The 12,843-nt window shown below is 39.0% G+C and overlaps 1 protein-coding gene across 1 annotated transcript; it reads right to left on the bottom strand.

The window, feature by feature from the left end:
• LOC117378010 (trichohyalin-like) lies at positions 1-11,222 on the bottom strand. Its single transcript, XM_033974550.2, has 17 exons — positions 11,076-11,222; positions 10,590-10,731; positions 9,360-10,073; positions 7,215-9,023; positions 7,048-7,134; positions 6,777-6,932; positions 6,575-6,691; positions 6,324-6,446; positions 6,175-6,231; positions 5,218-5,712; positions 4,330-4,497; positions 4,011-4,253; positions 2,569-3,205; positions 1,844-1,974; positions 1,709-1,762; positions 952-1,090; positions 1-843 (listed from the first exon to the last, which is right to left on the bottom strand). The coding sequence occupies exons 2-16, from the start codon at positions 10,650-10,652 to the stop codon at positions 977-979; spliced, it is 4,968 nt and encodes a 1,655-aa protein (XP_033830441.1). The 5' UTR covers positions 10,653-10,731; positions 11,076-11,222; the 3' UTR covers positions 1-843; positions 952-976.
• Positions 11,223-12,843: the final 1,621 nt, after the last annotated feature.

The raw sequence follows: 12,843 nt of genomic DNA, 5'->3' as shown, positions 1-12,843 counted from the left end.
GACTTGATGTGAAATAGCTGTTGATAGAAAAATAAGTTTGCTGCAACATTTTTGCTCTGAACCCAAACATACATAATTAGCATAATGAGTTATACTTGTTCTATAAAACAATATATGAGTGTGCATAATATCTACAGCAATACAAACTTTATACAAAAGACATAATTTAAGAGGTACATTAAACTACACCATTGGCAGATAGATTTTTTTTTAATCTACACTTTACAGAAAATAGCAATGTTCTCTACTTAAATATGATAATGTGCAAATTCAAAATACAAATTACTGTTTTGAGATCCAGGAGTAAAATGAAACTGTCTTTGGAGTATTTATCACATATTTGGCTTGAAATGTGTAAATCAAGTATGATGGTACACCTTTGTTCTTCTTCACATTATGCAGCCAAGTCCTATTATTTTTCCACAGTTTGAAAATACCAAAACCAGTCTCTTGAACACAGTGTAAACTTGCAGCAGTAGACATCGCTCTGATAGTTTGAGATTTTAATACGCAAAGACATCTTCAAAAAATGTTCTTGGCCTCATTATGGTATAGTAATTTGTCTGTATCCAGCAAAGAGGTATGATCCAAAAAGACGAATGCCATTTCTTGTATAAAACCATTTCTTGGTGCAGGGACCTTGCGAGATATTTTGATTGCCATCTTAAAACTCTGCTGTCCGCCCATGATCATTGGCCAAAAGTGGACCCGGAAGTTCACTTTAGGTTCTTGGTTGTCCTTCGTACTCGCAGTACTAGGTAAGTCCCAGCTGAATGGAGGTGTCTCTGTTGTTCTTGATTGAGGTTAGAAAAAAATCCCCTGGAGAGCTGCAGCTATATATGGCTGTGTAGTGAAGGACGAACCAAAATGCAGGACACAGCAAACACAAAAAGGATGAGCAACATATAAAAATACTGTAAAAAGTGTAAAAAGTGAATTGGCGAAACTTACCACTAAAGGCTTAAAGTTTCATTGGTCAGGTGGTTTGGACGTACATTGTATGGACACAGTTAGAGCTGAGAGCGTTAGATCCCAACGTCTGCACGCTGATTTTAATGGGAACACTCAGGTTTACATTCTCAAGTATACACTGTGAAAAAACAAAACACAAAAAGTAGTTAGTTATACATAAACTCTTAAAAAAGACATATTGTGCTTGTGTCTGCGCTATAGTTATAATCTATGACACCTGAGGATCATTATGCTATAGTTTGGACATTTTAAATATTGATCAAAAACGGCTTGATAAAAGAAACAAGTCAGCTAATTTTTGCATTGGGAAACTTCTGTCCCCAATGGGAGCTGACGTCGCCACAAATGTCATCACAACAAAGAGCGCACTTGTAGGCACCTCTGATGGATAGCTCCTCTTGCACTAGCGAGTAGCACATATTTTAAAAATTTGTTGAAAAATGGCTCTGTGACGCTGCAGAATCTTGCATGTATCACCGATTAAGAAAATTAAATGGTAGAATGAAGCAAAGCAGTGGGCGTGTGCCGGTGCTGATGGAAATGGTGGTTGATTGGAGCAGTGATATCTTGAATAAAGATTACTCAAACATGCACGATTCACACTAAATACAACTTCGAGAGGGTGAATGAGAAGGAAACAACTATAACACGGTTAAAAGCTCTGAAAAGCCAATTTTGCAAAATAAATCTGCTTTAAAGTAGTCCCTTGGTAAAAATAAAACCAAATTGAATGTACCTTAGTGCATGCTGAACTCATGACAGATTTGTGGAACACTCCATCAACAAACACCTGAAGAAAAACCTGATTTAGTCTACACAAAAAGTCACCATTATCTTATAAAGGCCACTAAAAAGTGAAGAGCCAGCTCACCCTGTATCCATACACAAACGTGCCATTGCTGCAGCCCAGTTCGTCCAGTGGAGGTCTCTCCCAGCCAATCATAAGGCCACTCACACCCACTGTTTTAATGACCTCGATGGATCGCACCTCAGCGGGAGCCTCTGCGCAAACAAACACACACTTTAAACCGTTTGTGAGGCTTCAGATTAATTTAAAGTTAAATAGTGCTGTTTTTTCTCTCTAAATGAATAAACACAAGAGTACCCAGACCAATAGAAGCTTGTTAATGATTTTGTTATGGCCTAAATAAACGCATTTTCAGCATCCCCGAATTGCGTTTACTAGCTATATAATCATTTATGCATTAAAAAGCTATGCTAAATTGTCCTTGTGTGGGCTGTGTTTTATTATCTTAAAATATATACACAAAACAATTTTCAATTTACTATGAAAATGAAGGACCCAATAAACAAAACAAACTACTTAATACTTTTTAGATTAGTGATTCTCAACTGGCCTTAAAATTATGGGAGCATATGTAAAGCCAGTTATTTCTCTTATAACCATCATAAGTTGCTTTTTAAGAACAATTTTTACTGTGTCCTAATGGAATTCAAACAGCTTTTATGGTTTCACGCAATTAAAACTGCATTTATGTATCACTTAAGATTAACAATGAAACTCTACCAGCCTCCCTATAACCTGTTTGTGTACCCACCAGTTGAAAATAACTGTCTTATTTACATAGGAATTACCTTGTTTCATTCTGGTTGGAGTTCTGGCTTTCTCTGCGTAGTTTGGTGACTTTTTGGCAGACACGGAGGTGGGCTCAGGAGATATAAGGCTGCCACAGCCATCTATTTGCGAAGTCCTATTGAAACTATTACTTCTGCTTGGGCCCATTGTATCAGAGGCAGTGCTTGCAGTAGTGTCTGGGTAATGGGACACGTTGCAGTCTGTAGTTGTCCGGCTCACGCGTAAAAATGCGGTCTTGTTTTCCATTGAAGAAGCCTTAAGGTCTTTGCCTGGCATATCAACGGCATGTTTAATAGCACCAGAAGTGGCTGTTAACATCACTTTGCTCTGTAATGCACTTGTACTGGAGAAACTAGAGACGTTTGATGAAGCCCGAGACACATTGTATTTAGAGGGTTTAAATGTCTGGGCAGCTGGATTGAACGCAATCGTTGCAGATCGAGACACAACTGCATTAAAAAGCTTATTGGAGGGTACAGGTTTGGTGTTTTCCCCTGAAGTAGATTGGCTTGAGGAAGCTGTGATATTGGCTGTTGTTTGTTTCTTCATCTGTGAGGCTGTAGGGAAGGCCAGAGATTGTGCTGAGAATGACAGGTATTTTCTGGGCTGCTGTCCTTTCACTCTGCCTGCTGGAGCCTAAAGGGACAGAAAATACTCAGGAAGTCAGTGCGTTTTCACATCGAATATAAATATTTTCACTCCAGTGTCATCAGAAATGGGCTGAACTGAGCATAAACCAGAACTAGAACAAGTACGAACCATGTCTATAATAATGGATAAACAGTAGGGCTGCAACAAATTATTATTTTAGTAGTGGTCAGTGGTTATTAGCTGACTAGTCAAACGACGATTTTACTCAATGTCTGATATCCAAGTTACCAAAATTTGTCATCATCCCTTAAAGTTCATAAGTTTCCACAAAAAATGACCAAGATTAGTGTGTTTTAAGCATGTTTTTAATGTGATTTGGCATATTTTTGGCATGTTTTAGCGTGTTTTGAAATGACAAGAAAGAAGGCCAGAGCCATTTAAGTGTGGTTTATGTTATGTTATGTTAATATTACTTGAGACCTGCTGGAAAGGCTGAGGATTTATTTTTAACACGTTCATAATTTGAGCAAAAAAAAATATGCAAGCAAAAACAGCTAAGAAAAAATTATGAATCTTTCTGTTGAACAAAATTCAGCAATAATCTTTATCCAAATCACTACATTTGAAGTCTTATAAAAACTCAAAATCTGCACGAAATACTTTTACTTTATACTCTTTAAGTACATGTTTTCTTGCGATACTTTTACTTGAGTACTTTTTTGCTTTTATTTAAGAAATAAAGTTGACTACTTCTTCCACCACTGCATGTGCCACAGTTTGAGAAATATAGGTGCAGCCTCCTATCATTTTACAATTCTTATAAATAATTTAATCCTAGGAGGCAGTTTACCTGAAAACTGCTGAGTAAGGTCTTCTGCAGTTGTTCCTGAAGGCTCATGATTTTTGATGGACTACTCAGTCTCGTACTTGGACCAAAGCAGGTGAGTGAAGAGGAAGAACCAGAGCTGGAACCGAACCCGCTGGCCTCTGTTAGCCGGGTCAGGTCTGGGGAGGACTTGGCTTTCACATTCAGTTGTTGATATTCATTTGTTTTTAGTGCAGAGCCTCTGGGAGAGCTTGGAGAAAGATGATGCTGCAAATGAAAGGAAGGTAAATTAGATCCAGATTAAATCTAAATATAATTGTTCACATTTTTGCAACCTATATACCTTTGTTGAGTTTGTGTTGCTTTTCCTTGAGGCAGCAGGTGATGTGGATCCCAGGATTTCTCTATGTTCTTGCATTGGTGAGATGAAGTTTGGGGAGACAGCCTTCTTTTCTTGTGTTGGACTAGTGTAATGATTTTGTTTCCTTGTACGGTTTGTAGGTGATAAAAGCTGTGGCAGAAAAAATAAATATTACATGAAGATGGTAAAACGGTCACATTTTTCTATAGCACTTTTCCACTTTGAAGGCACTCAGAGCGCTTTACATGAAGGAACCGCTCACCCATTCACATGCACATTCATACACCAGTGTATGCAGACACTGGGGGTGGGGTGGGTTAAGTGTCTTGCCCAAGGACACAACAGCAGTATTCATCTGTGGGAGCTGGAATCGCACCGCTAACCTGTGGGTCAGTGGATCTAACTCAGGGCTGTCCAAACTTTTCTCATTAAGGGCCACATATAAAAACACAGACAAAGCTGGGGGCCGATTGAGGGCCATAGTGAGTGAGAATATTTCAAATCTGCGTTATTATTACAAGTTAGACTGAACCACTAGACCTTTATTCATGCTTACATCCTCAATGGGACACTTTAAAAATTTGATATAGGCTTGTTAAAGTAGATTTTCAGAAATGTACAGTAAAAAGTACTGTTTAAGGCAATAAGGGCCAATTCACCTGGGCCACAGTTTGGGCATGTGTGATCTAACCGCTCACCCATTGATTTACGTTATGTTTATGTTGACAGCGTGATTCAAACTGCCAACCTTCAGATCAGTGAACAAACGCTCTACCAACTGAGCTACTGTCGTCCACTAAGCTACTGTATAAGATGCTCGTATAATCTCAAAAACAAATGGTACTGTCAAATATTTTGTTTGTTAATTACCTGGGAGTTAACTTTGTGTGAGACAGCGGGTGACGTAGACCCCATGACATGTCTGTGTTCTGGCAGTGGGGAAATGGACTGGATGGAGAAAGCCTTTACTGTTGGACTTGACTCATGGCTCATCTTACTCGTGCAGTCTCTGGGTGAATTTGCAAAAGTACTCGAAGTAGGTGTTACAACAGAAGGACTTCTACCACCCCCATAGATATGACTTTGCGAAGCAAATTCATGCATTTGTTGTTGTTTTGGCGGTGAAGCTGAACAGGGTTGATCTTGAGTGAATCTTTTCGAGTCTTCAAATGTAACCATTATTTCAGGGGTAAATCCGGCGGTGAATGAAGTGGCGTAGCTTTGCAGGGCGGGGTCTGTGAGCAGCTGTTCCACTTGTTGTTTCAGGATGTAGTCGATGCAGCCGTGTTTCTGTAGGATCTTCGTCATCTGAACCAAAATGTTGTTCCTCTCCTGACACTTCACCACCATACATGACAGCTTGGCCTAGACAGTGCATCACATATATTTAGATGATTAATAAGAAAAATAGCAATCAGTCCTATACATAACATATTAAAATAAACACACATGAATATCTTTAAACTTAGATAATATTTGGTTTGAGTATGAGTTTTTATTTATTTATTTTGTTTGATGAGGCCATTTATTTATTTATTTTGTTTGATGAGGCCAAGTCACAAAACTAAATGGTAAATAGTCAGATTTTTAAATAGTGCTTTTCCAACTTCGAGGCTCTCGAGGAACCACTCACCCATTCACCTATTAATTTATACAATTTATACAATATTGATACTGTATAAATACTTCAATTGTTATCTGGATATCAAATGAAAACTGAAAATGGTACAGAAATGTTATAGGCCAATAGAGGACCTACTGTAGCCGATCATGTTGTTCCAAATATGAAATATGTGAAGTTAATATAAAGCAATGTTTTATTCTTACCTTCAGAGGCGCAATGTCCATATCAGCTTGACTTTTCTTATGAAGTAAAGCGTCATACTGCAGACAAAAGTAAAAGTCAGTTTGTAAAAGTCACAAATGAATAACACACACAAAAGAAAAAAAATCTTTCAGTAATCGTAGAGACCGACCTTGGCTCTGATGTCATTGTAGCGGCTCTGCATGGAGACTAGAGTGGTGCTAAGGTCCTCCCTGATGCCCTGACCTTGTTTCAGACTGATGTATTCTGAGTTCAGCTCCTGTAGAGCCACAGTCTGCAGAAACCACACACGTAAGCATACATATTAAAGGGAGTGACAGAAGTTTGTAGCACTTTTAAATAGTAAACTAGGACCGTCATGTATTATATATACTGGATTCATTTGAGTTTTGTTGTTCTTACTTTGGCTCTGAGTTGTGCAGACAGTATATTGTATTGCTCATCTATTCGGGCCTTTAGAGCCACTGCTTCATTCTTCTCTCTGGTCAGATTTGTCACCTTGTTTTGTAGCTCCTTCACCTGCCCAATTCATACATACATATACATATTACAGAAATGTTTTGGGATTTATCAAGATTAAACAAGATACATTTGCTGTATTCACCTGTGCCTTAAGACTGTCACTCTCCTTCCTTGTTTCCTGTAGCTGATTAGATTCATCAGTGATTTTGAAAAGTCTGTCAGCCAATTGTGATGCTCTCCTCTCAGCCTCGTCCCTTTTGATTTCAGATTGAAACAGTTCACTCTGCAATCTTTGTCTCTGTGAAACCAAAAGGAAAAACAATAGGATTATTTTAGGGATTCATCTATGCATTACAATTAAAACATATTGATATTCTCAGTGGAATAGAAACGTTATAACAGTGTAAACACACCTCTGCTTTTGTCTCCTCCAATTCATTACAAGTCTTGTGGAGTTCTGTTGACAATGTTTGTATCTGCATCGCAACATCATTTTGACCCTGTTTGGTGAAAAATAAACAGAAGATATCACAAATTATCTAGTGCTAAAATATAAAATAACACAAAAAACCCAACATACCTCCAGGTTATTCTGATTTCCATATTGCTCTACATACTCATTGGCTGGATATGTTGGGTCCATTTCACTAGCTTTAGTTTGCCCTTGCGGTGTAGCTTGTAGTCTGCTATGCTCCTCTCGTAGTTGTTGTATTAAAATTCCCATTTGATTTTCCTCTTGTTTTAAACGTGACACTGAAAAGGTCATTCTCCTCTCCTCCTCTGTCAAACCTGAAACAGATTTTTGTAGCTTGGCACATTCCTCTTCTAAGTTATGAAACAGGTGCTCCTTATCTTTTGTTTCTTTTAAACTTTTAAGGTGACTTGAGAGTTCATCTTTTTCCTGTTTTAATTTGAACAATGCTTGGTTCAACTGTTGACTTTCTTTTTCTAAATTTTGTATTGTTTGCATGATCTGGTCCCTTTCTTTGATCCCACTTGAGATAGACTCCAAAATGGCATCTTTTTTCCTTTTAAGATTAGGTAAATCTTGAAAAAGCTGCTCTCTTTCTTGTTGAAGACCAGCCATGGATCTTTGAAATTGGTCTTTTTCCTCCTTGAACCCACACACTGTCCTAGTTAGCACCTCACGCTCCTGTTTTAGCCCAGTCAGAGATTTAAAAACATTATCTTTCTCCTCTTTAAGTCCCCATACCTCACGAGTCAAACGCTGCTTCTCTTCTGTTTGCACTTGAACTGACTGAGCCACTTCTTTTTGTTGTAATCTTTGGGTTTTAATTCTTCCCATGAGGTCCTCTTGTTCTGTTTTAAGGCTGTGCACCAACTTGGTTAACCGGTCCACTTCTTCATTCATCAAATTCACTTCAGGACTGTCAGCAGATTTGGCTACTGTTTGAGACGCTTCACTTGCATCTCCTTGCTTGGACATAAACTGTGGTTCTTTATCACTTTCAATTACACAATTCACCACTATATCTACACACTCGTCAATATTATCTTTCCTGAAAACTGTTTGTGTGTGTTTAGACTGAAATCCAAATAGTTTCTTACGCCTAATCTCTTCTTTCAGCTCTTCATATTCCACCAACTTTTGCTGCAACTCCATAATAGTATTCAGATCATCCTCTGTCTTTTTAGTCAGCTGTGCCACCAAAAAAGCCTGTTCATTTATTTCCTGTTGTTGCCTGGCCCCGTCTATTTCTAACCGACAGATCTGCTCCTTTACTTCACTTCTCTCCTTCATAATTTCCCCATCTCTGAGTTCAATATGGTCTCTTAGCTCTTTTATTCTCTCTGCTAACGCTCTGTTTTCTTCATTTAATGCCTGGACAAGATCATCCGACCCAATGCTGAACCTAGCGCTGTCGTCCAACACTGAATTTTCACAAAATGCATCTTTTGAAGACTCCTCCCTTAACCCGGTTTCTTCTTGCAGTTTGATTTGTGATTTTAAACTTGCATTTTCTAACAGGGTTATCTTTAGCTGCTCGTGTGTTTGCTGCAGGGCCTCCTCAAAGCGGTCACGTTGTTCCTTTATGAAATCAAGATCTCCTCCTAAAACCAAGCTGCGATATGCTTCCCTCAAGGCGTCAGAGTCCTCCCCGGGGCTCTCCTCCAAGTTCAACACGCCGTTATAGCACCATGCCCCCATTCTCAACTCATCTATTGTCTCTGTGGTGAGCGTGAGAGATTGAAAGCTGGGGTTTGACTTCGATCCAAAGTTGCCAAATAGAGTTTCTGGGTGATTTGTGGTTATCAATGAGGGTTCTGCTGAGGACGAATCCGCTGGGGCATTTTCAGAGCTCTCTGCTGTAACCTGGTGGCGATCTGGCAGAACTACAGAAAGCTGTCCTTCATCACTGATATGAGCCTAAAAGCAAGAGCAGAAGGATTTATAATTATTATAGAAAATATTATGCAAACTTGAACACCAAAAGTAATTATATTGAATGAGGTTCACCAAATATCAGTGATAACATTTGAAGGTAATTTTGTACTAAAAGGCTATAATAATGAGGATAAAATATAGTGTTAATATTAAGTTAATGGGGTGATGATTAGATGAACTTTCTTCTAAAAACATGCAGTAAAGCAAAAAATGGGGGAAAGACTTGCTCATAGCCAAAACCAAAATCATGCCGCTTTACATTATAGAAAAAGGCAGTCACGTAAACTTGCCCACTGCATACAATGATGTGCCACACACCTTTTGAACGCACACTTCACTGTTATTTGGCAGGTGGTCAGCATCTGTAAGGCCCTGTTGTAGTCTTTGGTTCTCCTCTCTCAGCTCCTCCACCTCCTCCTCCAGTGACACTTTAGACAGATTCAGATGGTCGATTTCTGCCTTCAGCTCCTCCACTTTACAGCCTAAAAAATGACTGCTCTCCTGGGCCTCGTGTAGCTGCTCCATCAGCTCTCTGTGTTCGGTCATAGCCTTCTCCTCTCTCTCCAGCAGCACCCTGAGGTCCTCCTGTAGGCTCAGTATAAACCCCTGGAGCCTGGTCTGGTCTGAGTCCTTATCCTTGCCTCTTTCGTCTCCTAAACCTTTTGGCCATTGCTTCTTGCGGTCTTCCTTCTTCTCCTCTTCTCCTTCTCCCTCTCCTCTCAGTGAAGGCAGTATGTCTTGTTCTTCCCAGTGCGCTACAGAACCAGCAGTGATTCGGATCGGTTCCGTTGTGGCGAGACCAGTAGCCGCGGTAACTGTCATGTCCAGTAGTTGCTTCTCTAAAGTGTAAATTCGGTTTTGTAGCGCTTCCTCTCGGTCCCGACCCTGTTTGAGCTTGTACTGAAGTTGGCCCTTGAAGCTCTCAAAGTATTGGGATTGACGAATCATCTCATCCTCTTTTGTCTGTAACTGCCTTTGACAACGCTGCAGCCGCTCCCTCCAAACCTTCTCCACCTGCTCCTTTTCCCGACTCTAAACAAAAGGAAACAAAACATGTAGAAAAACAAGGATACAATATTTTTGTTTCTATAATGTAATCTATTAATCAACAGAATAATGCCAATTAGTGCACTTTCTAGTGCACTACATTTTTTATATGCACAAAATACTTTTAGTTTTTACTCTTTTTACTCACTAAACCAGTACTTTAATATTTAAGTAGATTTTTTGCTCCAGTGTCTGTACCTTTACTTAAGTTATAAAACTGAGTACTTCTTCCACCACTGACTAAAACAATCATGGCCATTTAAAATATAATGTAAGAAACACTATGTGGCTGGACTAACACAGAGACAGATTAGACTTTACCCCACCAACCACAAACATCTCAATGAAACATTTACATTTTTTGTACCTACAGTGTTAATAAGTGCCCAGCTTTGAAAATTGTTAATGTATTCTTGGTATTTTAAAAACCTGTATGTTAGATAATATGAATAATACATGCATCTATATAGTTTTACGTGTGTGCACATTCATATTCCGTACCATGGTCCTGACTTCCTCCCTAAGCGTGTATAGCTTTTGATCCAGTCTCTGGGAGTGTTGCATCCTGGGTAGCTGAGATGTAGCTGCTAGCTAGTAGAGCCGATGCAGGAGTCTCCTCTCTGACCGCTACAACTGTCTGATCCTAAAAGTGAAAAAAAGATCAGGTAAAGTTACAAGTGTAGTTCAGTGGATAGAGAAACTTTAACACAAAACATTAAAGACATTGTAATTAAGTTAAGTGTCTGACCTAAACGCTACTTACGTAAGAAAAGAACTGGACACATGGATGTAAAATGGCTCTTTGTAGCAGAGAGCTCCAGGAAACATGTTGACAGTGACAGGCTCACAGTGGAGAGTGCACCGGCGCGAGGTGTGTGGGATATGTGATAGCACTGGACCAAAAGTGAGGATATGGTAGCAGCTGTGTGTGTGTGTATGTGTGTGTATATGTGTGTGTTACTGGATCCTCTGCAGCCAGTCACTCACCTGTTTGTCAGAGAAAGGTCCAAGTGAAGTCGGCTCTCAGGTCTGGACTCAAGAGTCTGCAAGTCTGAGTTAGCTCGTATCCTCTCCTCCATCAATGAAACTGAAGAACTCCCAGAATGCATCAAGTCTAGCTCAGTCATTTTATCCCGAATTAGCCATTGCATGATCGTTTCAGTGGGTTCTCTCTAAACAGGAAGGTATAACATGGTATAACAGCAGTTACACAGGTGAAAATGACACAACCAAAAGTAAACAGGACTAAAAAGATAGAAAATGCAATCATCTATTATTAACCACGTCAACAGCTTGGTAGCAATGGCTGGGCACCGGCATCTCTCAGGTTTCCACACCTCCTGGTCTCTCTCCTTTCTGGCCTCCTACAGTACTATGTTTCAACAATCCTCCCAATTTAATATGTAAGCCAGCATCAAGGTAAAATATGTGCTTGTCATAGAGATAATGAGGCTTTTGTCTGGAATTCCATGCAGACAAGCAGTTATCACATCTAGGCTAAGTTACAGGTCAGATCTGTGGTTAAGTGAGCCCACTCACTGAATGCATATTTTTCAATGTGTTTGTTTATTATTTAAGTAATGTGGAAGTCAAATGTAACTGAGAAGGTGGTTAAGTGTTAGGTCATACTGTGAAGAATTCCAGGCAAAGCAACAACATTTCCATGGAGACTAGCAAGACCACTAGAAAAAGTGCATAGTGCCCCTTTAAGTTGCAACTTTTTAGTGGCAGCTAATGGTTAAATGAAACAAATAACAGAAATCAGCAAAGCAAAATAATTCCTCTTTCTAAAAGAACTCAGCACTATACAAATTTGAAATATATGTGTTCTTACCATTAAGTTCACTTTAGCTCCATGTTCATTTTTGTTTCAGAGTGAGAAGCCTTTTCCCCACACGCTGGTGGTCTGTGTGGTCGTATCCCTAGAGACACAGCAGGCGTTTTGCCAGATTCCTCCTGATCCGGTCGGCTCAACTCTCACTCCATCTTGGTTCTTGTCTTCCACTTTCACTCCCCTCTTCTCTCTCTTTAGTGTCTTTATGTAAATACTTTCCACTATATTTTTTTCAAAGTCCTGGTATTCGATGCCCAAACTACTTATGTCGGTGTTTAGGCTAGCTTTCTTTTATCTTAGTATATCTGTTCATGTAAAAATTCTCTATAAAATTGCACATTTATTAAAAAGGCCATTGGGTTTTCAAGAGTCAACAAAGGCATAAAAACTGGTCTTTCATCCTTGTGTTTTGAGAGTGCTTCAAAACCTAAACAAATTATAAAAATACAATTTAAGCTTTGTTTGTTAATACCACTGCAAAATACAATTGGGTGTACCTGATTTTGGTCCATATACCATCTTGTTAGGGCCAAAGTATGAATGCTAAGGAGAAAAACAAAAATAGGAACAAAAACTAAAGGAACAAAGGGGTTGAATTAATAAGTAAAAGGAGAGAAAAGACAAAAAGTATTAATATAAAAAACAACTAACAGTGACACATGGTTAGATTGAATTCAGACTTTTAAGATCTTGTAGATCAACTACCTTTTCCTCTATTTCTTTTATTTGTCTCTTTTGCAAGTCAATCCTGTCCTCCAACTCTCTAATTCGCTGCAAAGTAAGAAGAGAAACATTTTTATGAGTGAAAAGGCAGAAAGAAGAAATTTATTGACTACCAAAAAAAACAATAGAGAAAATTATGCATTATACATTTATGGTTCAACTTTTCTTATCACGTCTCTAGGAGAGCTGCTATGGCAA

Source organism: Periophthalmus magnuspinnatus, chromosome 10 (genome assembly GCF_009829125.3).
Source record: "Periophthalmus magnuspinnatus isolate fPerMag1 chromosome 10, fPerMag1.2.pri, whole genome shotgun sequence".
Classification (NCBI taxonomy): Eukaryota; Metazoa; Chordata; class Actinopteri; order Gobiiformes; family Gobiidae; genus Periophthalmus; species Periophthalmus magnuspinnatus.
This window is presented reverse-complemented; position numbering and strand designations above follow the sequence as displayed.

Coding starts and splice junctions, on each gene's coding strand:
- LOC117378010 (XM_033974550.2), bottom strand. CDS start 10,652: ATGCAACACTCCCAGAGACTGGATCAAAAGCTATACACGCTTAGGGAG. Junction 7,135..7,214: donor GAAATCAGAATAACCTGGAG/GTATGTTGGGTT, acceptor TTCACCAAACAG/GGTCAAAATGATGTTGCGAT. Junction 4,498..5,217: donor CACACAAAGTTAACTCCCAG/GTAATTAACAAA, acceptor TTTCTGCCACAG/CTTTTATCACCTACAAACCG.